The sequence below is a fragment of the Camelus ferus genome, chromosome 12 (genome assembly GCF_009834535.1).
Source record: "Camelus ferus isolate YT-003-E chromosome 12, BCGSAC_Cfer_1.0, whole genome shotgun sequence".
In the NCBI taxonomy this organism is placed as follows: domain Eukaryota; kingdom Metazoa; phylum Chordata; class Mammalia; order Artiodactyla; family Camelidae; genus Camelus; species Camelus ferus.
The window spans coordinates 15,590,563-15,613,799 of NC_045707.1; the positions used below are offsets into that span (position 1 = coordinate 15,590,563).

At 45.1% G+C, this 23,237-nt stretch overlaps 2 protein-coding genes across 9 annotated transcripts in view; both read left to right on the forward strand.

Annotated features, from left to right (window-relative positions):
- Positions 1 to 349: 349 nt before the first annotated feature.
- Positions 350 to 6,293, forward strand: GPD1 (glycerol-3-phosphate dehydrogenase 1). 2 transcript variants are annotated; one of them, XM_006177704.3, is made up of 8 exons: positions 350 to 641; positions 1,157 to 1,334; positions 2,171 to 2,311; positions 2,894 to 3,032; positions 3,281 to 3,393; positions 4,074 to 4,307; positions 4,532 to 4,638; positions 5,626 to 6,293. In XM_006177704.3, the coding sequence occupies exons 1-8, from the start codon at positions 601 to 603 to the stop codon at positions 5,720 to 5,722; spliced, it is 1,050 nt and encodes a 349-aa protein (XP_006177766.1). In that variant the 5' UTR covers positions 350 to 600; the 3' UTR covers positions 5,723 to 6,293. The 2 variants fall into 2 exon arrangements, with proteins under 2 accessions (XP_006177766.1, XP_014408742.1); XM_014553256.2 differs by having other exon boundaries at positions 497 to 641; positions 4,182 to 4,307.
- Positions 6,294 to 8,096: 1,803 nt separating this feature from the next.
- LOC102507497 (cytochrome c oxidase assembly protein COX14) overlaps positions 8,097 to 23,237 on the forward strand; it is a 41,004-nt gene continuing 25,863 nt past the window's right edge. For 2 of the 7 annotated variants that reach the window (XR_004324472.1, XR_004324474.1), the window contains exon 1: positions 8,097 to 8,326. Coding sequence is in view for 3 of the 7 variants with exons in the window: in XM_006177706.3 (XP_006177768.2) it covers positions 8,355 to 8,505; positions 12,218 to 12,399 (333 nt within the window). In the remaining 4 variants the exon portion in view is untranslated. The other 5 variants (XM_014553258.2, XM_006177706.3, XM_014553257.2 and 2 more) reach the window with 5 other exon arrangements.

The following is a 23,237-nucleotide window of genomic DNA, read 5'->3' on the forward strand; positions in this document are numbered from 1 at the left end:
CCTTATGTGGTCTTATCTTGTCGAGTGGGCCCACACCCACCCACCTCACTCACCCATGGCACTGCGGTGGAGCTAGTGTGGGGCCAGTCACAGGTGCTCCCTGTCACTTGTAGAGGACAAACCTGTAGAGCAGTTTTGGGGGTCCTGGGAGGATATGCAGGGCGATTTGAAAAAGAAAGCTTTCCTGTATCTGCTGCTAGGACTGAATACAATTTGTTCCAGTGCTGGGGGACAGAAAGGAGTGAAGAGGACCAGTCACTTGCTTCTTATCTGGGCTTGCTCTTGGCAGATTTCAAAATGAGACCATTGCTGGGGCCAAGGGAAGAAGCTCGTCAGCACTGTCAGCTAGCGAACCTAAGAGGAAAACCGGGCCCGGTCTGCCTCATTCCCGTTCCCCACCTGTCTCCACTCTTTTATCCCCTTTCCCTGGCTCTGCCAGACTCTCCCCGGCTCCCTGGGTCCCCGCCTCCCCACCCTCCCCTGGAGGGCGGGGCTTGGCTGCACCCACGTGTGTCGGGGTTATATGCTCCCAGTTGGCAGAGGAGCTAGGGAGAGTGGCACCCAGCCGGCAGTTCAGGCAGAGAAGCGAGAAGCGGCACCATGGCCGGCAAGAAAGTCTGCATTGTAGGCTCTGGCAACTGGTAAGCAGCGCTGTCAGGGGCCGTGGGTGGAGGGAGGGGAGGTTCCCCTGAGTATCCAGGAGGATAGGAGGGAGGCTTGGTGGACAGGAGTTAGATAGTGGGTAGGAAATGCCCCCGATTCCTGCTCCACCCCTGTTGCTGTCTTCTGTGCCTACCCCCATAGGACAGATGGTGCCCAAACCTCTCCTGGCCCTTGCCTTCTTGGGCAGTTGCACCTGTTTGCCACAGGAAGGGAGCCTCCAGAGTGTTCCCTGCCTGAAAAGCTGCTTGGGATTGGGGGCGGTGGGGAGATCAGAACGCTGGCCCCCTTCTCCAGCAGCAAAGTGTGAGGTAGACTGAGTCTCCTTTCTACTGCTGGGTCACTAGGGATACAGTGTCACAGAGGGGGTGACAGGGAAGGCGGCAGGTAAATCTGGTGGCTGCTGTGATATCCTCAGGTGGAGCCCTGTCCCCTCCCTTACCACCATTCCTCCCTCATGCTCCCACTCCTCTGTCTGTGCTCCCCCTCCTGCCAGGGGCTCAGCCATCGCCAAGATTGTGGGTGGCAATGCAGCCCAGCTGGCAGGCTTTGACCCACGGGTGACCATGTGGGTGTTTGAGGAAGACGTTGGGGGTAGAAAGCTGACAGAGATCATCAACACACAGCATGAGAATGTCAAGTACCTGCCAGGGCACAAGCTGCCTGCCAACGTGGTAAGCCCCAACACCCTGCAAGGAAGAGAGAGGGAAGTGGAGGGGGAGCTTCCTGCCAGGAGGGGACTATTTCAAGTGCCACCTGGACTTGGGAAGCATCTCGGGAGGGTTACTTCAGGCACAGGGCACCCCTGTGCACAGTCCCCAAACTGCTCCCCAGGCACTTTCTGGGACTAAGGAGAACCTGAGTGCATCCCTTTGCATCTCTACCCGATCCCATGGGCTCCCAAGCAGGAAAAGGAGGGGAGAGGATGAGGAAGTTGGTCTCCATGGCAACCAAAGACAGGTTCTCTGGCTCCCAGACTTGGGGTCCGGGTTGTGCCTGCCTCAGGCTCTAACCCTGTTACTCATTCACTGGGTTATTAGCAAATGTGGAGGCTGCTCCTTGGACTTAAGATCTTTGGTCAAATCCACGTGGTTTACTCCCCACCTGGAAAGGGGGAGCACGGAAGATAGGAAAACTGGGGCTCTCCCTTCCCAGTTGGGGGCCATAAGGAGCAGGGTGATGAAATCTCACTTGGCCTGTTCCTCCTGCCAAGCCCAGACCTCCTTTGGCCTCTCTCACTGTCCCACAGCCAAGGGCTAGGAGAGTGCTGGGAGGAGGTTTCCAGGAGTCCTTAAGAGCCCAGGACAGCTGGAACTTAGAGGGGAGGATGGCTAGGGGGAGGGAATAGAGTGTCTTATTCCTCCAAGTTCAGCCCTTCCAGATTCAGCCCCCAAACTGCCCTTCTTTCTCCCCTAGTAGCCTCATTCTTTGGCTCCTAGATCTCCTGAATGGGCTTCCACAGGGGCTAGATGAAGTATGTCAAGCCCTTGAGCACTGGTCACCCCCACAGGTGGCTGTCCCAGATGTGGTCCAGGCTGCAGCAGATGCTGACATCCTGATCTTCGTAGTGCCCCATCAATTCATCGGCAAGATCTGTGATCAACTCAAGGGCCACCTGAAGGCAGATGCCATTGGCATATCCCTTATTAAGGTGCCAGGGACACATCGTGTGGATGGGGGTGCAGCTAATTGTTATGGGGCTCAAGGTGGATGAAGTGAGACAAAAAGGAAACAGCAGAAATAGGGCAGGAGTTTTCTGGAGTGAAGGGAGGAGTTGGCTTTGGGAAGGCTTCAGAAACACGCTGGGGGCCATCGGGAAGGGGAGGTTCGTTGGGGTAGGTAAGAGATCGGTTTAGAAGCAGATATCTTGGGGAGTTTACAAGGTGTAAAAGGGGTGCCTGAGGGATATGAGAAGCGGACTGGTTTGAGGAGTTAAGGGAATTTGGTTTGGAGCAGTGGCTGGGATGGGAGTTGGTTTGGGGTACTCAGGAGTGGGCTGTTTAGGGATGTAGGGGGGATGCCTTGGAGAAGTAGGTTGTGGAAGGAGTTTTCAGATGGATTCGTTTTCACATGCTGCCTACCTTCCTCACAGCAAGCTTTGGCTAGGCTGGAATTGGGGAGGACCTTTGGGGGACACTTATGAACAGTGGATTAGGAAGGGGCAGGATTTCTGGGTGGGAAGCTGTCAGTTGGGGATAAAGGGCACCTGGCCTGAGCTCCATCCTGTGCCCAGGGGGTAGACGAGGGCCCCCGCGGGCTGAAGCTCATCTCTGAAGTGATTGGGGAGCGCCTTGGCATCCCCATGAGCGTGCTGATGGGGGCCAACATTGCCAGCGAGGTGGCTGATGACAAGTTCTGTGAGACAACCATTGGTGAGACACCCCACCCCGCACCCACATACATAATGCAACTTCAGTTACATTCCCTCCCCATGCTCTAGTCCCCACCCACTTAGCTATGTTCTCAAGGCAAGCAAAGGAAGGAGACCCAAGCGTCAGAGGTGAGGGAGGGCTGGGGCACCCCTAGGGAAATGGCTGCAGGTCCTGCTTAGGGCAGGTGTGGGATTAAGAGTCAAGATCACCCCACCCCTGCTTAAAGCTTTACCCCCTCCCCACTTCAGGGTGCAAGGACCTGGCCCAGGGACAGCTTCTAAAAGAACTGATGCAGACTCTCAACTTCCGCATCACAGTGGTGCAAGAGGTGGATACAGTAGAGATCTGTGGAGCCTTAAAGGTGAGAGGGGTACAGAGGCCGTTATGGGGTGGGGAGAAGGTCCTGAAAGAAGGCCCGGCTTAGCTATACAAGGCACACCACGCTCTTACTTGGGCAGTTGCTCCCCTTCCCCACCAAGTCCCATACAAGTGGGAAGAACTGCAAAAGCAAGGCCAGGATCACTCAGGCCTGCTGATTACTTATCACCAGACATTGGGCTCCCTTCTTCCTTTCCCCTATAGCCCCTTGTAGGACATCCCAATTCCTGGCACCAAGGGGTGGTCCAGGGGGAAGAGAAGATGCCTCGGGGGAGCACCCAGGCTAATTGGAGACAAGATGTCCAGGACACCGGGTTAGACTGATGGTCAGAACGCTGGATCCTGGACAGAGCTATGGATGGGTATCAGAGACACAGAACAGAATAGTCATGGATGTAAGGGTCAGCTAAACAAGGATATTCAAGGATAGAGTAGACGGCAGGGTTGGGGAACTAAGAAGCACAAGCCCAGGCTAAAGGAAGGGAGCACAGCAAGCGGGAAAGCCAAGAGGTGGAAACAGCTGAGGAGCGCCACCCCCGGCTTACTTCATTTATTCAGTGGGTATATCATGGCTGATGGATGGAGCATGAGGCAGGTGCTGGGAGCTCCACGTGGGGCCTCTGGGAGGGGATCCTTTCTCACCTGTGACTCCACTCCCCAAAGAACATAGTGGCCGTGGGGGCTGGCTTCTGTGATGGGCTGGGCTTTGGTGACAACACCAAGGCGGCAGTGATCCGACTGGGGCTCATGGAGATGATCGCCTTCGCCAAGCTCTTCTGCAGCGGCCCTGTGTCCTCTGCCACCTTCTTGGAGAGCTGTGGTGTTGCTGACCTCATCACTACCTGCTACGGAGGGCGGAACCGCAAGGTGGCTGAGGCCTTCGCCCGAACAGGAAAGGTGGGCCCTGGGGAAACGGAGAACAGAGGGTGGGCCCTGTAGGTGTCAAGGCAGAGGAGTCTGGCTTGAGGCGTCTCTTGAGCACAAACATTAAGATTGTTGTGAACATTTCTAGCCTTTCTTTCCTCTTAAGGCCCCACCTCCTACCCGAGCCCCAGACTCTCCAACCCACACTGACAGCCCTCATGTCCCATTTCCATCTGCCCGTCCTGTTTTCTTCACAGTCCATTGAGCAGCTAGAGAAAGAGATGCTGAATGGGCAGAAGCTGCAGGGGCCCCAGACAGCCCGGGAGCTACACAACATCCTCCAGCAAAAGGGCCTGGTGGACAAGTAAGTGTCTGCCCCAGCCCCACTGATGGAACTATGGCCAGAAGTGCTGTCCCTGGTCATCATCTTTCTGAACCCTCCTCAATCTGTGAAGTGGGCAGAGAGGGAAATGTTACCTTAGGTTTACAGACAGAGCCGAAACTTGGAGGGAGCCTGGTATGCCCACTGTCCCTCAGCTAGTTCATTGTCTTTGAACTCTTTCCAGTCTAGTGCTCTTTATACCACATTGTTTGGACCCCTCTGCAAGGCCTCTCTTCTGTCATCTCCTCCTTGTCCTCTGCTCTGGGGGTTGGAGCTCTGGGGCAGCAGAAATAAGCTCTTCTGACTGTTCCGCTTCTCTGTCCATCACCCCCAGCCTAAGCCCCCTCTCGAAGGCCAACCCTTCTGTGCCCTGAATCCTGTCCTGGGTGCTGAGGTGTGGGGACAGTCTCTGCTTCAAGGTGCTCCTTTTCAGAGCACAAAGACAGTGGGGGTGATGGGCTGATCAGAGAAGAGCTCTGTTAGTCTGAGAAAGAATCGTAGAATAAGAGTATGAAACAGGTTCAGAAGATCAGCTCACAGCTGGCCAGGGTAAACCCTCCTAGTGAAGGGAGCAGCCCGGGCAAGAAGATGGAAAGAAGGAAACCGGCATTTATTGAGCACCTTCACATAATAATCACTTCTTCACTGCTTTGTTATATTGGCCCCTTTTAAAGTTGATGATACTGAGGCTCAAGAGAGGTTAAGTGGCCTGCTCAACTGGAACAAAAAATTCATGCCAGTGAATCATGCACGCAAGTTCAATATGATAGGGAGCAGGGCAATTAAAAACCTGACCCCAAAACCTAGGGATAGGAAGTTCAAATTCTCAGCAGTTGGAAACCGGGAGCCAGAGTCTGCCTGATCTCAAAGGTGGGAGAGTAGGAAGTGGAGGGTTAGGGGTGGATGGGGAGTGGAAGGGGCTGGGGGTGTACCTGGAGGTCAAGCTGGGTCTGTCCTTCCCCGTTCTAGGTTCCCTCTGTTCACGGCTGTGTACAAGACATGCTATGAGAATCAGCCAGTGGGTGAATTCATCCACTACCTGCAGAATCATCCAGAACATTTGTGAGCGGGGCCGGGGCCCAGGCCAGGCAGCTTCTTTACCCCAGTGGAGACAGGGAGAAGCTTGGGGTGCCTGGTCACCAGGATCTCTGAGACTTCCCACGATGCACCCTCTTCTCAGCTTTTCACTGGAGGACAGGACGCTGTGGGCCCAACTACCTGCCTGGAGATCCTGAAGCACCAATCAGCCTGCAGCCTCTTGCCAACACATCTCACCAGAAATGGAGCTGCCTAGTCCCTCTCCAGATGTGGGGCATTCTCCCTGTCCCCTGGAAGGGATCAAGCCCCTGTGCTGCCTGCTTTGGGTGTGTAGGGAGAGTGGGGAAGGAGAGGGAGGCATGGCAAGGGCTGCCCACTGCTGCCTCACATAGACCAGGAATCCTGTCCCCAAGCCCAGTTAAGTGGCTAAAGAAGTATCTCAGCTGCAAGAAGGATGTGCTAAGGGGTTGCTAGGTAGGGGTCTGGATTTTGAGCTGACATAGGCCCAGGGACCCCTTTGCTCTGACCTCTGCCAGGCCCCACACAGCATCAATGGATCTCAGTGTTTGTCAACAAAATACAAAGATTTCAAAAAAAAACCCTTCTAGTTTCTCCTAGCAACATCTGTGTCCCCAGAAACCTCTGGTCATCCCCTTTCCCCCTCCCTCGGGCTGCCCTGGCACCAGAGTTGCTGCCACGCTGGCATCTCAGCCTTGGGGCTTGTCCTTCTCCCCTGGAACTTCCTGGTACCTAGTTCTTTGCCAGTTCCTCCCATGTGTGACCTTTCCAAGCCTTTCTCACCCTCCCTGCCAGCACCCTGTTTGGGGAGCAGGAACTTAATCTGCTGACAGAGCTACACCTTTTCATAGCAGGCTCAGATCACTGCTCCCTGTGACCTTCGTATTTGCTCTGCCTCTGTTCACAGGTCCAATGTGGGGGAGGCGTTAGCTGGGTCCCTCCTGCTGCTATCTCCCCAGGACATCTTGGATCCACCCTTTACCTCCTCCCAAACCCTGTACCTAGTTCTCAGCTACCCCCAGCTAACCAGCTCCAGTATCTGGAGGCCCGGGGGCCAGAGACTGGGTAAGGGAGGGTGAGCAGGTCCCCATGTTGGTGGTCCTGACATTCCAAGGCCAGCTCTCCTTTGTCACCTGAAGGCCTTCTCATGAGGCATTGACACTTCAGCACCTCAGGAACTGGGAAACTCATGGAGGAGATAAAAAATTCAAACCTCCCTACTCCTGGGGTGAGGGTAGAACAGGAAGGGGAGGAGGGAGAGGAGTGTCCTTTGCACTGGCCTTGCTGCAGGATGGAATGGCAGCAGGGGAATGTCACAGGTCAGCAGCCTGGGCCCCTGGCTATAAATAGTGCCCGAGGGCTCCTGTCATGTCCAACAGAGGGTCTCAGCTTCCTGTGTGGCAGCACCTGGCACACTGTGGCTCTGGCTGGCATTACGTTAACCCTCCCTTACTCCCCAACAAACCAGGGAGGTAGGCTCCTCTCAGCCACTAGCTCTTGAAAAGTCTTACCAGTGAAGGCCAGAGCTGTCTAGATCAGGCAGCGGGAGTGAGGGGCACAGTCACCCCAGATCTGGCTGGGCCCCGGTTCTGACACTCCCCAGGAGGTCAAATTTGGGGCAGAAAGACAGCTCCTTTCCCAAGGCTGCAGCTGAGACCCTCTTAGATAGTTAAAAATCTTTGCCTGCTTTTGTTTACCCCACAGTTAACTGAATGGGAGGCCTTCTAAAGGGCCTACTTGTATACCCAATAAAGCGTGGTTTCTCCAGAAACAAGTTGGCGAAGGGAGTTGAGTGCCTGTGGCAATGCGTAAGCTGTGCTGTGTCATGGCATGTATATTGTTTTCACTTATACGGTAGGAAAAATGGGGGCAAAAAAAAAAAAAAAAGTACTTCCTTAATCATCCCAGCTACTCTTGGCCCCTAGCTAGGGTGCCCACGCAGTTTCCCACCCCCAATGGCAACCCCTCCCCCCCCCCCAATCCGCTCCAACCCCTTCCTGGCGCTTCTTTGGGGCTTTATCACGCCGCCTCCAAGCGTGGAGGTCATATACGGGACAGAATCGTTATGGAGATTCGACCCTTGTGCCCACTCCGTGACCATGGCCAAACCTGCCGCATCCTCTGCGGTCCAGGCCTTTGCGGTGCTGGTCGGGTTCCTACCTGAGCTCGGCTGAAGCCGGGCCGCAGGGAAGAGGGCAGCTCTAGGCTCTAGGAGGCGCGCAGCCCCTTCCAGAGGCCTGACTCCCGAGAGAACTTACCTAGCTACCGGGGACGTCACCGTGTCATAGGCTGGGGATTGGCTGGCTCTGGTTGGGAAGACAGACTGTCTTTTCTGTCTTGACTGAGTATCCTGTAATTTCCGCTTCCAAAGCTTGGGTAGCCAAAGAGCGTTTCTCAATGGCGAATGACTACAACCCCCAGAATTCAACGGGCCTCTCTGAGAGGAAGGCTCATCTGAGGATGCGTAATAGGGGTGACTGACCCGGAAGCCGGAAGTTCAAAGGCTGCAACCAGCAGGAGCTGCGGCCCTCGCGGGTTCCCGCCTCAGTGGGCGGGGTTGCGCTGCGTCTGACGCGCTGGGACTTTGCTCGCTTCGGGAGCTGAATCCTAGAGGGTAAGTGGGGAGGGTGGAGGGAGAAAGGATGACTTTCTGCACCAATAGCGCCTTCGCATTCACGGTTGTTCCTGGACCGCTACCCTCGCTTGTCTGGTCTTGGGTACTGCTTCCGGCTGCGCCAGTAGGTCGCGTTGACTGGAGGCCTCGGCTGGACGGAAGGGAGCGGCAGCATCCAGGTACGCCGTCCGCCAGGCCCGAACCGGGGCCGCCTGTCGGCTGAGGCGCGCCGGCTCGGGCCGGCCTTTGTTTATCGCAACCTTTCATGCCTAGTATTCGGGCTTCGGCGCCCTTGAGTTCCCCACGTACCCTGCTTAGCGGACCGCAAGTAGCGGTCTACGCTTCTTCCGACCCAACAAGCTCCTTGCGGCCGTGGCCTCCAGTCAGACCTTGATTCCACCCGCGCGTCTTGGCCCTCCACGCTCTGACCCTTCCTCGCTTTGCAGTCTGCTGCCCTCCGATAGGCGGCTTTCCGGGCACTCTTAGTGGTTATCGGTTATCTAGCTTCATTTCTTTGCTGCTTTCAATTCCTGGAATGCTCTCCCCTCCCTCTTCTCTACTGGTGTAAATCCTGTCCACCCTTCTAAAACGACAGCTGTACCCCGACCCTCCTACTTTTCTGCTGACTTTTCTTGAGCCCCCACCTTGTCTCTGAATTCTCATAATGCCTCTTCTCTTCTGGTCACGTCGTCTTCCGCTTCATCTAACAGAATTTGGGATGCAAAGCTTATCCCTACCAGACCATAAGGTCCTTTGAGATAGAAGCCATGCTCTTTGCGGCCTTCATAGCGCGAGTAAATAGGTGAATAAATAATACGAGTAATATCTAAGCGGAAGTGGATGGGCCCATTTGAGGAAATGAGTTTTCCGGAGGTGAAACCTGAGTCTTGAGATCCTCCCATGTTTAGGGAGCAGAAAAAGAGGAGAGCCACATAACTTTTGCAGATTGCACCCCTATGGCATTTCCCGTAATGGTTCTTGCTCCTACCCCCGTTTTTTTGAAAGCTTCGGTCTAACCCGGTAACAGACCCAGCATTGAGCTTTATTGAGAAAATGGATGTCCTTCAGGTGAGAATGTTTTCCTGCTAACCTCGAAAGTTTTCTAAATTTCCAAGTTTAATCCTTCCACCTGGACTTCCTTTTTGTTTGTTTTTGAGACATCAGTGATTTAATGGATAGGGGCTACCTGGACTTGTAATTTCATCTTTTCCTGGGCCATCCTGGATCTTCTTGTTCCATCCTACCCACCTCACTTCTTCCCTCGCTTGAGCCGTCAGGGTCTTCCCCTCTAAAATATAGTCAAATCTCCTTATCAATAAGCAAAACAAAACTAGAATTTACTTGGTCTTGTTGCCTTTCTCAAGCTGCTGCCCTGTCACTCCCATTTCTTTAATCAGCAAATCACAAGACTATCAGTTTTTACCTCTGGAGTGAGAGTGGGTTATGATCCTTCTATTTTTCTCTCCGTCCCAGGAAAATGAATAGATACATGGGCTTGCTGGGGCCCTGGCTCAGAATCTGTGTTTTTTACTTAATGCCTGTTCCAGTTCAGTCATTAAATTGAGTTTTGTCCTAGGTTGACCTGTAACCTAGTCACCTATTCCCATCTAGTGATCCCATCTGACCAGTCTTCATGGCACTTAACTTCGTAGTAGTGTTTCCCAACTTGCATTCTGGCCCAGTACACCCGAAAGATACAACGTATCTCTTGTCAGTGGCGGGGACTTGATAACAGCAGTGATTTTCAACCACTGTTGTAGTTAAATGAAAAAGCCTCCCAGGTATTTCTGGAATTTTCTTTCCCTAATTGTTTTCCTTCAAACTGGTGTTCCCTTGGCTTCTCTCTGTCTGGTTTTATCCTCTGCTTTGATGTCACTTGTTAGTCCCATCTGTGGCTGTAGCCTGGCCTCTTTCCCCAAATCTGCCCAGTATTTGCATATCCATCTGCCTGACGTACATCGCATGAATGTTGTATGGAGCATCTTAATTTTAACATGTCCAAAACTCTGTTCATCATCTTGACTGACACTGCCACCACCATCCCCATACACACATGGTGACACACACCTGTTTCTTCTTTCCTTTTTCTATTAACAGTATCCCACTCTATAAAGTTTCCTAATTTGTTAACTTAGAGATATTTTCAGCTTTTCCCTAACCCATTCAGTTAATAAACCTTGTTCTATTTCCAGAATAACTTTTGCATCTGTCTTCTCCTTTTATACTGCCCTGCCTTAGATCAGGGTCTGTGAAGAGTTTTTGTTACTTTGAAAATAGGAGAAATCTCAGGTTGAATGAGACAAGAGAAGGAAGTGAGGTTCTCGACACCAAAATTACATCTGTCAGTAGTTCTTCTGTCACTCTCTTAGCCAAGATGTATCACCCTGTTTCTAGCCTTCTTCCAGCCCCAAGAAGAGGTGGTTAGCATCTGGCCAGGGTAATGGGGGATAGGAGGAGAAAGAATAAGTGAGAGGGAGGATGAAGGCTGCAGGTCTCTTTGCAGGGAGCTTGTTTATTACCTTAGAGTTCTGCTCTCTGTGTTTTCTTACTGCCTCACAGCTTGGGGTTCTGTCAAACCTCAGATAACCTGAATATAACCCTTTCTCTTCTTGAACCTGTGCCATTTGATTTTCTTCCTCTGACATTATTTAATGTCACTTTCCATAGTCACTTGGAATTATAATTCAAGGAAGCTGTGAGTCAGCTCATCGTGGGATCCACCTTCAAGAACTGGCTCAAAGGCAGTGTTCAGCCCGTGGGAGTCAGTCTGAGAAGCACTTAGATATCTCACCCAGCTGCTGACCCCCTAAACCAGCTAATCTTGAGCTTTTCTTCTTTCATATTCTTGACTCTTAACCTATTCAGTCTTTTAATTTAATTTTTAAAAAATTTTAATAAACTTTTTTGGGGGGTGGGGGGAGGTAATTAGGTTTATTTTTATTTAGTTACCATTATTATTTTTTTAATGGAGGTACTGGGGATTGAACCCAGGACCTCATGCATGCTAAGCATGAGCTCTACCACTTGAGCTATACCCTCCAACCCAGTCTTTTAATTTTAATTCCCTCAACAGAGACGAGCTTAAGAACATAATCATAGTCCCAAATTGAGGAATGTTTTGTTCAAGATGAGAGATTCCCATTCAAAACTTTCTTGTTCCCTAGCTCAGAATATCCAGGGAATGATTCAGCTAGAAGTAATTTATCTCATGCAAATGTGAGTTAACGATTTGTTGGGGATTCAGTAAGTTTCTTTTAGCCCTTGGGATAGGTTCTTGGTGTTGTTTGGAACTTAGAATTAATGCTGGAGAAAGTTATGTCTGATTGAATAATGTAAACATACTGTTGGCACTATTTCAAGTATATTATGACTTAAACAGATGCTTGAAGGCTAACCTGGGAACTTAAGCACGTGAAAAGATTGTTTTAAGGGGAAGTTAATTGGATATTGCCTAGAAGGCTCTCATTTGATCTTCCTAGAGAGAATAATTCACTTCTAATGTTTAATCCCTGGCTACTTCATTAATTCCCTGCTAGCCAGAAAACTGGCGTGTGCCTAAAGTAATGTACCAATTAAGAACTTTTCCAGGTGGTTCATACCCGTCACTTCCATAAACATGGAGAACCAGGTGTTAGCTGTGATGTGATGCAGCTGTACCTGGTTCCAGGTGTGTATCTGTATCTTGTAAGCAGACTTCATTTGTCCTTTTGAATCTCAGAGTTCTCAAACAATATCTTTCAGTATGAGACTCTGCATACGTGTAGGGGCCATTCAGAATAGAGTACAGACAGACTAAGCAGGATGCAGAAGTTATAGAATGGCCTTAAACAGGGAAGTGGGCTGGGCAGATGAGGCCTTATCCTTGGGCCTAAATCCAGTCTGTCTTTGTAGGGGACAGCATGCCAACTGCCAAGCAGCTAGCTGACATTGGCTACAAGACCTTCTCCACCTCCATGATGCTCCTCACTGTGTATGGGGGCTACCTCTGCAGTGTCCGAGCCTACCACTATTTCCAGCGGCGCAGCTCCCAGCGCCAGGCTGCAGAAGAACAGAAGACTTCAAGAGTCCTGTAGAACTGGGGGGCTTTTTTTCCTTGAGCAGAGAGGCCTGAGGCATGCTGTGGAAAGACCTCATCTGCAATCACTTCCAAGTCAAGAGAACTAGGGCCTTAATGGTTTTCGAACTCTGCTGGGAAAAAGTGTCCATGTTTTCTCTGGTACTACCAGTTTGGAGAGGCTATCGAATCGTAACAGGATTGGGAGGGTGAGGCCCACCTACAGACATTAAATACTTTGCCATGTCTGTGTCTTGGTGTTTTTATTTACTTCAATAGAGTATGGACCACAGAGGTGGGGCCTTGACTGCCAGTTTTCTAGTCAGACTGGATTTCCATATGTTAAGTTCTTAGCACCTGTGAAGTGAGGTATATGCATTTTGGGGAGCAGGAATGTCAACTCTCATGATCTTAGAGAAAAGACTATCCCAGCATCTATATAAATCCCCTGAAAAGACTGTAAAGAGCAAAGCTCTTTTTTTGGTCAGTGACCATTCCTGGACCAATTACTGTGTTCAAGTAATGGGGTACACTGGGCCAGCATGGTCACATCGCACCTCTGATTCAAGGAAGGAAGAGACCCTTGTTTAATAGCTCTACCCAAATTGCACGAAGTGGAGGAGGGATAGTTCTAAAACGAAGGGCTATTGGGCAGCCTATAGCAGTGCAGCCCATCTCCTTAAGCACAATGGGTGTAGTGTTAATAGCATAAGGGTCAGTTTCTCATTGTGCCACTGCACAGGAAATCTACCTGCAGGTCTTACTGCAGAGTTGTGAAGAGGATTTGAAAGAAAACGGTATATTCAAGGTAAAATCAACTATAAAGAGAAATATTCTGCTATTATTTCATTTTGAGCTTTGAAGCTTCCTTGTTCACGTCATTGTTGGTGATCCCCCAAAATGTCAACCCCCTTGGACACATGTCCTCTCTCATGTTCTCATGTGCACACTGCTCTGACCTTTGTCACCAGAAAGCCCTTTTCCATGGTTAAAAAAATTCAGCTTTCCTGTATTCTGAACCCTTTTACTCCCCTCCTCTTGGTGTGTTAACCAAGGACTGCACTGCCTTCTCTGCTGTCTCACTGGCTGTACGGTAGGATCGTCATTCTCCCAGCTCCTTAGTGTCACTTCCAAACAGTGTAAATTCAGTCCTTTTTGAGGAGCTTTCATATATTATCATTTTCACTCTGTCCTAGAACTGGAGACTTTGAATCTTTGGATTCCTTCTGTCTTTCTCCAGTCTGTCAGCTCCTTTGCCAAAAGTGTTTCCCTGTCCAGCCTATGCCCTTAGCTGATCCCCTGAACAACTCCCCTGCCTCCTTCCTTACCCTTCTGAACTCCAGACCTTGTTCGATTAGTTATCTCTCTAACTCACCCTCTTCTCAGTATATAAACTTGCTTAAGGCTTCCCACTCCCTACCAAAACAAACTACTCAAGATTATTTAAGAAGTCTTTGATGATGTCACTTCCATCCTACCTCCACTACTCCACTGAAACTCGTGGTTCACATCGCTTTTACTGTGCTGCACCCACTCTGATTTCAGTCCTCTTCTGTTTCTGTGCTGCACTGAAGCTCTACTTTGACCACTATCTTGTTCCTTCTACCGCTTTAACTTTTTCTTTTGATTTCCTTTGCAGATTTCTCTGCCCACTGATGTACTTCAAAGTTTTGTTCTTGGCCTGTTTTCTTATCCTGTATGTTCCCCCTAGATTATTGTAGGCACTCAATGGTTTTAGCAATACAGAAAGTAGTTAAGTGTTCAGTGTTGGTATCCTGGCTCCACCATTATTGCAGTAGGCCAGTTACTTGTAGCTCCTCTGTTTACCTCTGTCAAGTGAGGATAAAAAAATGGTAGTTCCAAATGTAGAAGATTGGTTTGAGATTAAATGAGATAATTAAGCCGGGAGTATAGTATATTTTTAAAAAAATTTTTGTGGGGGAGGGTTTTTTATTTCTTTTACAAATAAGATTTTGAAGTAAGGCAAAATTTAGAGGTATTAATTCTAAGTATTGGAAATATGAGAGCATGTAGCATTCTTTTTTTTTTTTTTTCCTTTTTTTTTCTTTCAATTTCTCAGTAAGTTGAGGGAAGAAAAAGTACTTTTGGTGGCTTCCTATTATTTTTATAGTGGTTCTCAGCAGAGCTGGCACCCCCTCCAATACACAGCAGAGGTGAAAGTATTTTGATTGTCACAATGATTGAGAAGCATCTCTGCACCCCCTCCAATACACAGCAGAGGTGAAAGTATTTTGATTGTCACAATGATTGAGAAGCATCTCTGGCATTTGGTAGGTGAAGGCCAAGGATGCTAGACTTCTTGCAATGCCTAGGATAGTCTTGCGCAACAGATTGTCCCAAGTCCTGCACAACTGTCAAATGTCCCCACAAATATTCAAGTAAGTGCAAAAACAATTTATAATTAGCTGAGCCTGTAACTTCACTCTTACCTATAAACACAGTAGTTTTCGCAGTTTTAGTGTACTTTGAATTCTTTAGGCATGCATCTATGTAAGTGGAGGGAAGATTGTATAGTGGTTTGTTTTATTTAGAACTTCTGTTCACCATTTCAAAACACCATGGCATTGATGGCAGAGCCTGTTTCCTGGTATTTGAGTCTCTGACACCGCACAATTGTATCAGTCTGCATTTGCAGCCATTGTATTCATGGTGAATACACAGAAGTACAAGGACTGAGTGCTACTATAGTGCTATATATGGGATATAATTTCATTATAAATTCTTTTTAAAAAATTCTTTATATTACTGTTAGGGCATTATGCTGTATTTAAAAATTATGTGTGTATTAGGTAAGTTAAATATCTATTAGTTGCACTTAAGGATAGTAAAGGGCGTGTTAACAAATATCTGTTACATAAAGTAGGTGGTTTAGAAATAATCCATTCACACTTGGTCAGCTTTTGCTGTGGTGTTGAGATGATGGTTAATTTTGTTTCAACTTGGCTAGGCTGTGGTGCCCAGTTGTTTGTTAAACATCAGTCTGGATGTTGCTGTGAAGTATTTTTTTAGATGTAATTAACATTTATATCAGCCTACTTGGAGTAAAGCAAATCATGTATATATAATACAGAATAGATAATTTTCTGTGATTATCCATAGAATACTTATAAACCCTGTATTTGACTACTCCAAAAAATTGTTTTAACAAATTTAAAAGTAGGAATTTTACAGATTGCACAAATTTTACAGATTGCATTTTCTGATCACATCCAATAAAACTATAAATAAATGATGACAGTCTCAACTACTTGGAAATAAAATATTCCTAGGCAACCCTCAAAGAGAAAAACCAAAAGTGAAATAATTTTTTAACTTTCTTTAAAGCAATAAAACAGAATATTTCATACAAAACTGCAGGACACAGCCTAAAGTAGTGTCAGGAAATGTATGCCCTTAAATGCCTTCACAAGGGAAAAAAAATTATTAGGCTTTTTATAGAGATGAGAACCACTGGCTGCTGCATCAAGGTCAGATTCCTTATGATATTTAAGATCTCTTTTGAACTCCATAGCACCCACCCCTTTCACAGCACTTTTAATATTTAAATAATACAGGGCAATCTATTGTTAATGGCAATACAAGTGTCTTTTTCTAACAAAAAATTTACAGTGATTTTTTAAAAATTTGAAGTATAGTTGGATTTACAATGCTGTGTTAGTTTCTGGTGTGCAGCATAGTAATTCAGTAGTCATATATATATATATTCTTTTTCATTATAGGTTATTACAAGCTCTTGAATATAGTTCCCTGTGCTATACAGTAAGACCTTGTGTTTTATCTATTTTATATATAATAGTTTGTATCTGCTAATCCCAAACTCCTAATTTGTCCCACCCCATCCCTTTACCCTTTGGTAAGCATAAGTTTGTTTTCTGTGTCTGTCATTCTGTTTCTGTTTTGTAAATATGTTCATTTGTGTCATTATTTTAGATTCCACATATACGTGATATTGTATGGTATTTGTCTTTTTTTTTCTTTATTTTTTTGGAGGGGGAAGTAATTAGGTTTTTGTTTTTTAATGGCGGTACTGGGGATCGAACCCAGGACCTCATACATGCTAGGCATGTACTCTAATCTCCCTCCTTGTCTTTCTCTTTCTGACTGACTTCACTTAGTATGATAATCTCTAGGTCCATCCATGTTGCTGCAAATGGTTAAAGTGTTTATACCCTCTTACTTAGTTTATTTCACTGCTGGGACTCTAACCTTTAGAAATATTCACACAACTGTACAACGTGTTCATACAAGGTTATTATTTGCAGTGCTATGTTAATAGTAAGGAACTTTAAATAAGTTCAAGTATTAATTAACAAATAATGGTATACCCATAAAGTGGAATGTTAATCAGTCAAAACCAGCAGAATGTGTATAGTATGATCTCATTTGTCTTAAAAGAAACACATTTGTATGCTTTTGGTTATCTGGTAAGTGGTTCTGGAAGGCTATATACCAAAATGTTAATAGTGATTAGGGTAAATGGTGATGTCATGTGCTTAATGAATTGTATTTTTTACAATGAGCATATATAGCTTTTATAATAAAAAAATTTTTTGTTAGAAACATACACAAAAGCTGAAGGAATTTGCAGATAAAACCCATATACCCATCCCTCAGTTTTAACTGTTAGGAACATATTGCCACACTTATTTCAAAAAGTTTTTACTTTTTAAGAAAAAAAAGTTCATTTTTATCAAGTCTATAAGCTTCTTAAGGTCTGGACTCAATACATGAATATATTTTCAATGTAAAATATTTTAAAATACAGATAAGTAAAAGTACCCCTTGTCACTCCCCACCCCCGACCTTCCTATTTCCCTACACAGAAATTACCCATGTTACCAGTTTGGTGTATTCTTCCTACCATTTTCAATGTATTTATATGTACATAAAGAAATATAATATATATTGATTGAAGTCCCTTTTCTCGGTCTCTTCAACTGTTCAGAGGTCAAAGACTCAGGAGAGAAATAGTAATGGGCAAGGCCTGGGACACCAAAGCTCTCCTCACCCTGTGTTAGCCAGGATCAGCTTTGGTAGCAGTGCTATAGCTTGTCCTGGGAACCTTACTGGAGAGAGAGGATAGAGAAGGAAAGAGACCAGGCAGACTACTAAGAGCCACAACAAGGAATACCTCCATAACTGCATGAGCCAATTCCTTATAATTTGTTATCACCAACAAAGCCATGTTCCTGCTAAAAGATTTGGTATTGTTTCCTAAAAGGCTTTCATAGAACAGTCATTTGAGTGAAGGCAGATTCCAAATCTACTTTTATAGGCTTAGGGCTTGTGACTAAACTCTTCTTGGTGAGGCCTGCCCTATGAGAGACGTTACTGAACTAGAAGGAAAAACAGAACCGTATGCCGATGGCTGAGGTGAAGGTGGTACAGATAACTGTACTGTGTAACCTTACTTTGCATTGGCCTATGCCAATTCATAGGCGCCCTCTTAAAAAAACAAAACGACTTCCCGTACCTTTCTGAGGTCAGGTCCCGACTCCTTGGATAGCTCTCTACAACTGCTTTTAGAAGACTCATCTTGCTGCTTTAAACCTTTGTGGCTCCCATGACCTACCAGCTAAAATTTAACTCTTCAAGGTTTTTCACAATCTGGCCCCAAGTCACCTTCTTATTCTCATCTCCTGCCACTCTGATCCAACTCCAACAGATAATATTTACCTGAAAATGTCACATACTTGTTTTTACTTAAATTTTTTTAAATTATGAGTTATTCCAAACTTATTGAAGAGCGCCAAAAATAAAGTATGATACCATATCCACATCCTCCCTCCACAAAGATAAGCACTAGCCATCTTTCAGTTGCTGTATATTTCTTTACTGTTAGAAGTACCCTTAATATTATTTTTGGGTCAAAAAAGTAATGTTAGTTGCATCAAATGGGATATGTTCTTTTGCAATTTGCCTTTTTCACTCAACATTATGTTTCTGATTATTTATCCATTGCGCTGGTTAATTTTGTGTGTCAACTTGGCCACTGAAGGCCCAGTTAGCTGGTTAGGCAGTATTCCTGGTGCATCTGAGAGAGTATTTCTGGATGAATCCTACTACACTGTTGGTGGGAATTTAAATTAGTGCAGCCATTATGGAAAACAGTATGGAGGTTCCTCAAAAAACTAAAAGTAGAACTACTGTATGATCCAGCAATTCCACTCCTGGGTCTATATCTGAAGAAAATGAAAAAACTAATACAAAAAGATATATGCATCCCAATGTCCATAGCAGCATTATTTACAATAGCCAAGATATGAAGCAACCTAAGTGTCTATCAATAAATGAACAGATAAAGATGTGGTGTGTGTGTTTGTGTGTGTGTGTGTATACATATATACACACACACAAGGTAATATTATTCAGCCATAAAAAGAGTGAAAATCTGCCATTTGCAACAATATGGATGGGCTTGGAGGGTATTATGCTTAGTGAAATAAGACAGAGAAAGACAAATACCACATGATATCACTTGTATGTGGAACCTAAAAATACGAATTTAACAAAACAGAAACAGACTCACAGAACAAACTAGTGGTTACCAGTGGGAAGAGGGTTGGGGCAGGACAAGATAAGGGTAGGAGATTTAGAGGTACAAACTAGTATGTAAAAAATAAATAGGCTACAAGGATATATTTATATAACACTGGGAATATAGTTAATATTTTATGATGATGTTAAATGGAGTATTATCTATTGAATTTTCGCTATGTTGTGTACCTGAAACTGATACAACATTGTAAATCAACAATACTTTAATTTTTTTAAAAAGGTGGAGTAAGAGGACATTCCTTCTGTTTACTTGATTGTCTCTGAGCTGCGATGCTGGTCTTTCCTACCTTCAGACTTGGACTGTAACTTACACTATCAGCTTTCCTGGTTGTCAGGCCACTGGGTTCAGGTTGAAACTATACCATCAGCGTTCCTGAGTCTCCAGCTTACTGACTGCAGATCCTGGGATTTCTCAGCCTCCATAACCATGTGAACCAATTCTTTATAATAAATCTTGAAAAACATTTTTAAATTTTATTTTTTTATTGAAGTGTAGTTGATTTATGACATAGTGTTCATTTCTGGCATACAGCAAAGTAATTGTTATACATATGTATATATATAAACACATGTTCTTTTTCATATTCTTTTCCATTATGGCTTATTACAGGATATTGAATATAGTTCCCTGTACTATACAGGACCTTGTTTGTCTATTATTTTATACAGTAGTTTGTTTTGCTAATCCCAAATTCCTAATTTATCCCTCTTCCCAACCCTTTCGCCTTTGGTAACCGTAAGTTTGTTTTCTGTGTCTGTGAGTCTGTTTGTTTCATAAGTTCATTTGTGTTATATTTTAGATTCCACATATAAGTAATATCATAAGGTATTTGTCTTTCTCTTTCTGACTTACTTTGCTTAGTATAATAGTTTCCAGGTCCATCCATGTTGCTGCAGATGGCATTATTTCATTCTCCTTTATGGCTGAGTAGTATCCTCTTTATCTGTTCATCTGTCCATGGACATTTAGGTTGCTTCCATGTCTTGGCTATTGTAAATAACGCTGCTATGAACTTGGGTGCATGTATCTTTTTGAGTTAGTTTTCTCTGGATATATGCCCAGGAGTGGGATTGCTGGATCATATGGCAACTCTGTTTTTAGTTTTTTAAGGAACCTCCGTATTATTTTCCATAGTGGCGACACCAGTTTATATTCCCACCAACAGTGCAGGGTTCCCTTTTCTCCACACCCCCTCCAGCATTTGTTATTTGTAGATTTTTTGATGATGGCCATTCTGATCGGTGTGAGGTGGTACTTCATTGTGGTTTTGATTTACATTTCTCTAATAATTAGCAATGTTGAGCATCTTTTCATGTACATATTAGCCATATGCAGTCTTCCTTGGAGAAAAGCCTATTTAGGTCTTTTGCCTATTTTTTGATTGGGTAGTTTGTTTTTTGCTATTGAGTTGTATGAGCTGTTTGTATATTTTGAAAATTAAGCCCTTGTTGGTCACATTGTAAATATTTTCTCCCAGTCTGTAGGTTTTTTTATTTATGGTTTATTTTGCTATGCAAAAGCTTATGTTTGACTAGGCCCCATTTGTTTATTTTTGCTTTTATCTCTATTGCCTTGGGAGACTGACCTAAGAAAACATTGGTATGATTTATGTCAGAGAATGTTTTACCTATGTTCTTTTCTAGTTTTACGGTGTCATGTCTTATATTGAAGTCTTTAAGCCATTTTGAGTTTATTTTTGTGTGTGTGAGAGAGTGTTCTAACTTCATTGATGGTACATGCTGCCGTCCAGCTCCCCCAATACCACTTGTCGAAGAGGTGGTCTTTTCTCCATTATATATTCTTGTCTCCTTGGTTAAAGATTAATTGACTGTAGGTGTGTGGGTTTATTTCTGGGCTCTCTATTCTGTTCCATTGATCCCTATGTCTTTTTTTTTGTACCAGTAACACACTATTTTGATTACTGTAGCTTTTAAGTATTTAATGAAGTCTGGGAGGGTTATGCCTCCAGCTTTGTTCTTTTTCCCCAGGACTGCTTTGGCAATTTTGGGTCTTTTATGGTTCCATACAAATTTTGGGATTATTTGTTCGAGTTGTTATGTCCTGGGTAATTTGATAAGGACTGCATTAAACCTGTAGATTGCTTTGGGCAGTATGGCCATTTTAACAATATTAATTCTTCTAATCCAAGAGCATGGGATATCTTTCTATTTATTTGAATCACCTTTAGTTTCCTTTATCAATCTTTTTTAGTTCTCAGCATGTAAGTCTTTCATCTCTTTGGTCAGGTTTATTCCTAAGTATTTTTTTTGATGCGATTTTAAGAGGGATTAAAAAAATTTTTTTTTTGGTGGGGGGAGGTAATTATGTTTACTTATTTATTTAGTTTTTGGAGGAGGTACTGGGGATTATTCCATTCCTCTAGTGAAAGGTCACTGAGTCACTTCCACTTTTCCCTATTATAAAATAGCAATGTAGTGAGTGTCCTTGTACGTTTTCTTGGGCCCATGTACAAAAGATGAATTACTGATATTTAGCTTTTCTAGTTATTGTTAAGTTGCTTTCCAAAGTGGTTATGTCAGTTTTACTCTCACTAGCAATGTTTCCTCATTCTGTTGGTGTGCAGTGATTTCTATTCATTTTAATTTACTAACATGTCATTGATTTCCAATAAGGTTAATCACCTTTTTATTGACTATCCATTGGCATATTCACCTTCTAGGAATCGCCTTCATATCCTTTGCTCCCTGCTCTGCTTCCCTTTTTTCTTGCTATTGGGTTGTCTTTGTTATTTCTTTAATTATACATATCAGATACTAATATTTTGTTATATGTGTTGCAAGTTTGAGGTGATCTTTTGGAGCTTTTTTATTTGGTGGGTGGTGGTGGTGTACGAATCCCACACTGTCTGCATCATCATATACTTGTCTCTCCAGAGCAGTCCCATAGGTAACTGATATGAGACTAATTTTCCTGCAAGTTCTTACTCTTGGAAGGGGTTGGGGGTTGTGTTGTTTCCCAGACCACAAAGGAATCATATACTTATGTTCTCAAATTCACATGAAGCGTGGGCCCAGATTTTGAGAAAGTTCTCAAGAACATCCTGACCCCACAAGCATTCAGACTTCCTTGGCTTTCTCCTTTGCCAACTGAGTGAATTTTTGATAGTTTCCCCTGCTTTCACTAAGGCTGTTGCTCTTTCTGGTTCTTAGCTGTAGTTGGAGGTCTCAGTTCCTGCTTCCTGCACGGGCCACAGTCTTGTCTCCTGTCAGCATTAAATATTCCCCTTGTCCCTCCAGTTATTGCATCAGATGTTTTGCTTTCTCTAGTTTTAAGTTCCTTTGTGTCTTTTGTGTCCCTTTCTTAGAAGCTCAACTATGTTTTAAAGGAAAAAAAACAAAAACAAAAACAAAAACCACAAAGCCACAATTTTTCTAGTTTGTCTCAGGTTATTTTAATCTGCATCAAGCCAGAACTGATATCGTTCATATACTCACATCTCTTCTAAACATAATACCTTCCCATTCTTGTTTTCCTGGCAAAAGTTCTCCTCATCTTTAATGGCCCAGCTCCGCTTTCAAGTTTTCTCCCACTTTGCCAAGAATAATTTAGAATAGTTGTTATCACATTGTATCACCTTTTTTCCCCCTTTCCCTACTGAGGTCTGAGCTCTTTGAGGGCAGAGACCAGATCTTGTTCATCTTTGTGTCCCCAGCTTCTGCCACAAAGCCTATCATAAAGTAGGCACTTAATAAACATTGTATTGAACTGAAAATATCTTCCTGCAGGAATACTGATCTAAAGTCTGAAAAACTTGGTTTAAAATCAGCATACTATCACCCACTAACTAAACTCACATGATTATTTTTAGGATTGTGATAATGTGAAAGCTCACAATACATGATAGTCTAAGATGTTTGTGTTTTCTAAGTAACTTCTGAGACTCAGTTTCCTCACTGTGGCAGATTGAATTTTTCAAAGGTGAACACAACTGTATTTCCCATTCCATATGCTCTTCTGCAGAGACTTTGCCACTCCTTCACCAAGAGGTAGTCTCTCTCTCCACCCCCTCGTATCCAGGCAGTCCCTGTGACTACTTTGATCAATTGGATAGATACAGTGGAAGTAATGTGTGCCAGTTCTAGCTGACATTCTTAAACGGCCTAGCAACTTCTGCTTCCTGCATCATGGAATGCAACCACTTGTGCAAAAGCCCAAGGCGTGGAGAGGTCGCGCATAGGTACGTTAGTTGACAGCCTGGACAGAGTTCCTAGGAAATAGCCAGCATTAACTGCTAGCCAGGCTAGTAAATCATCTTC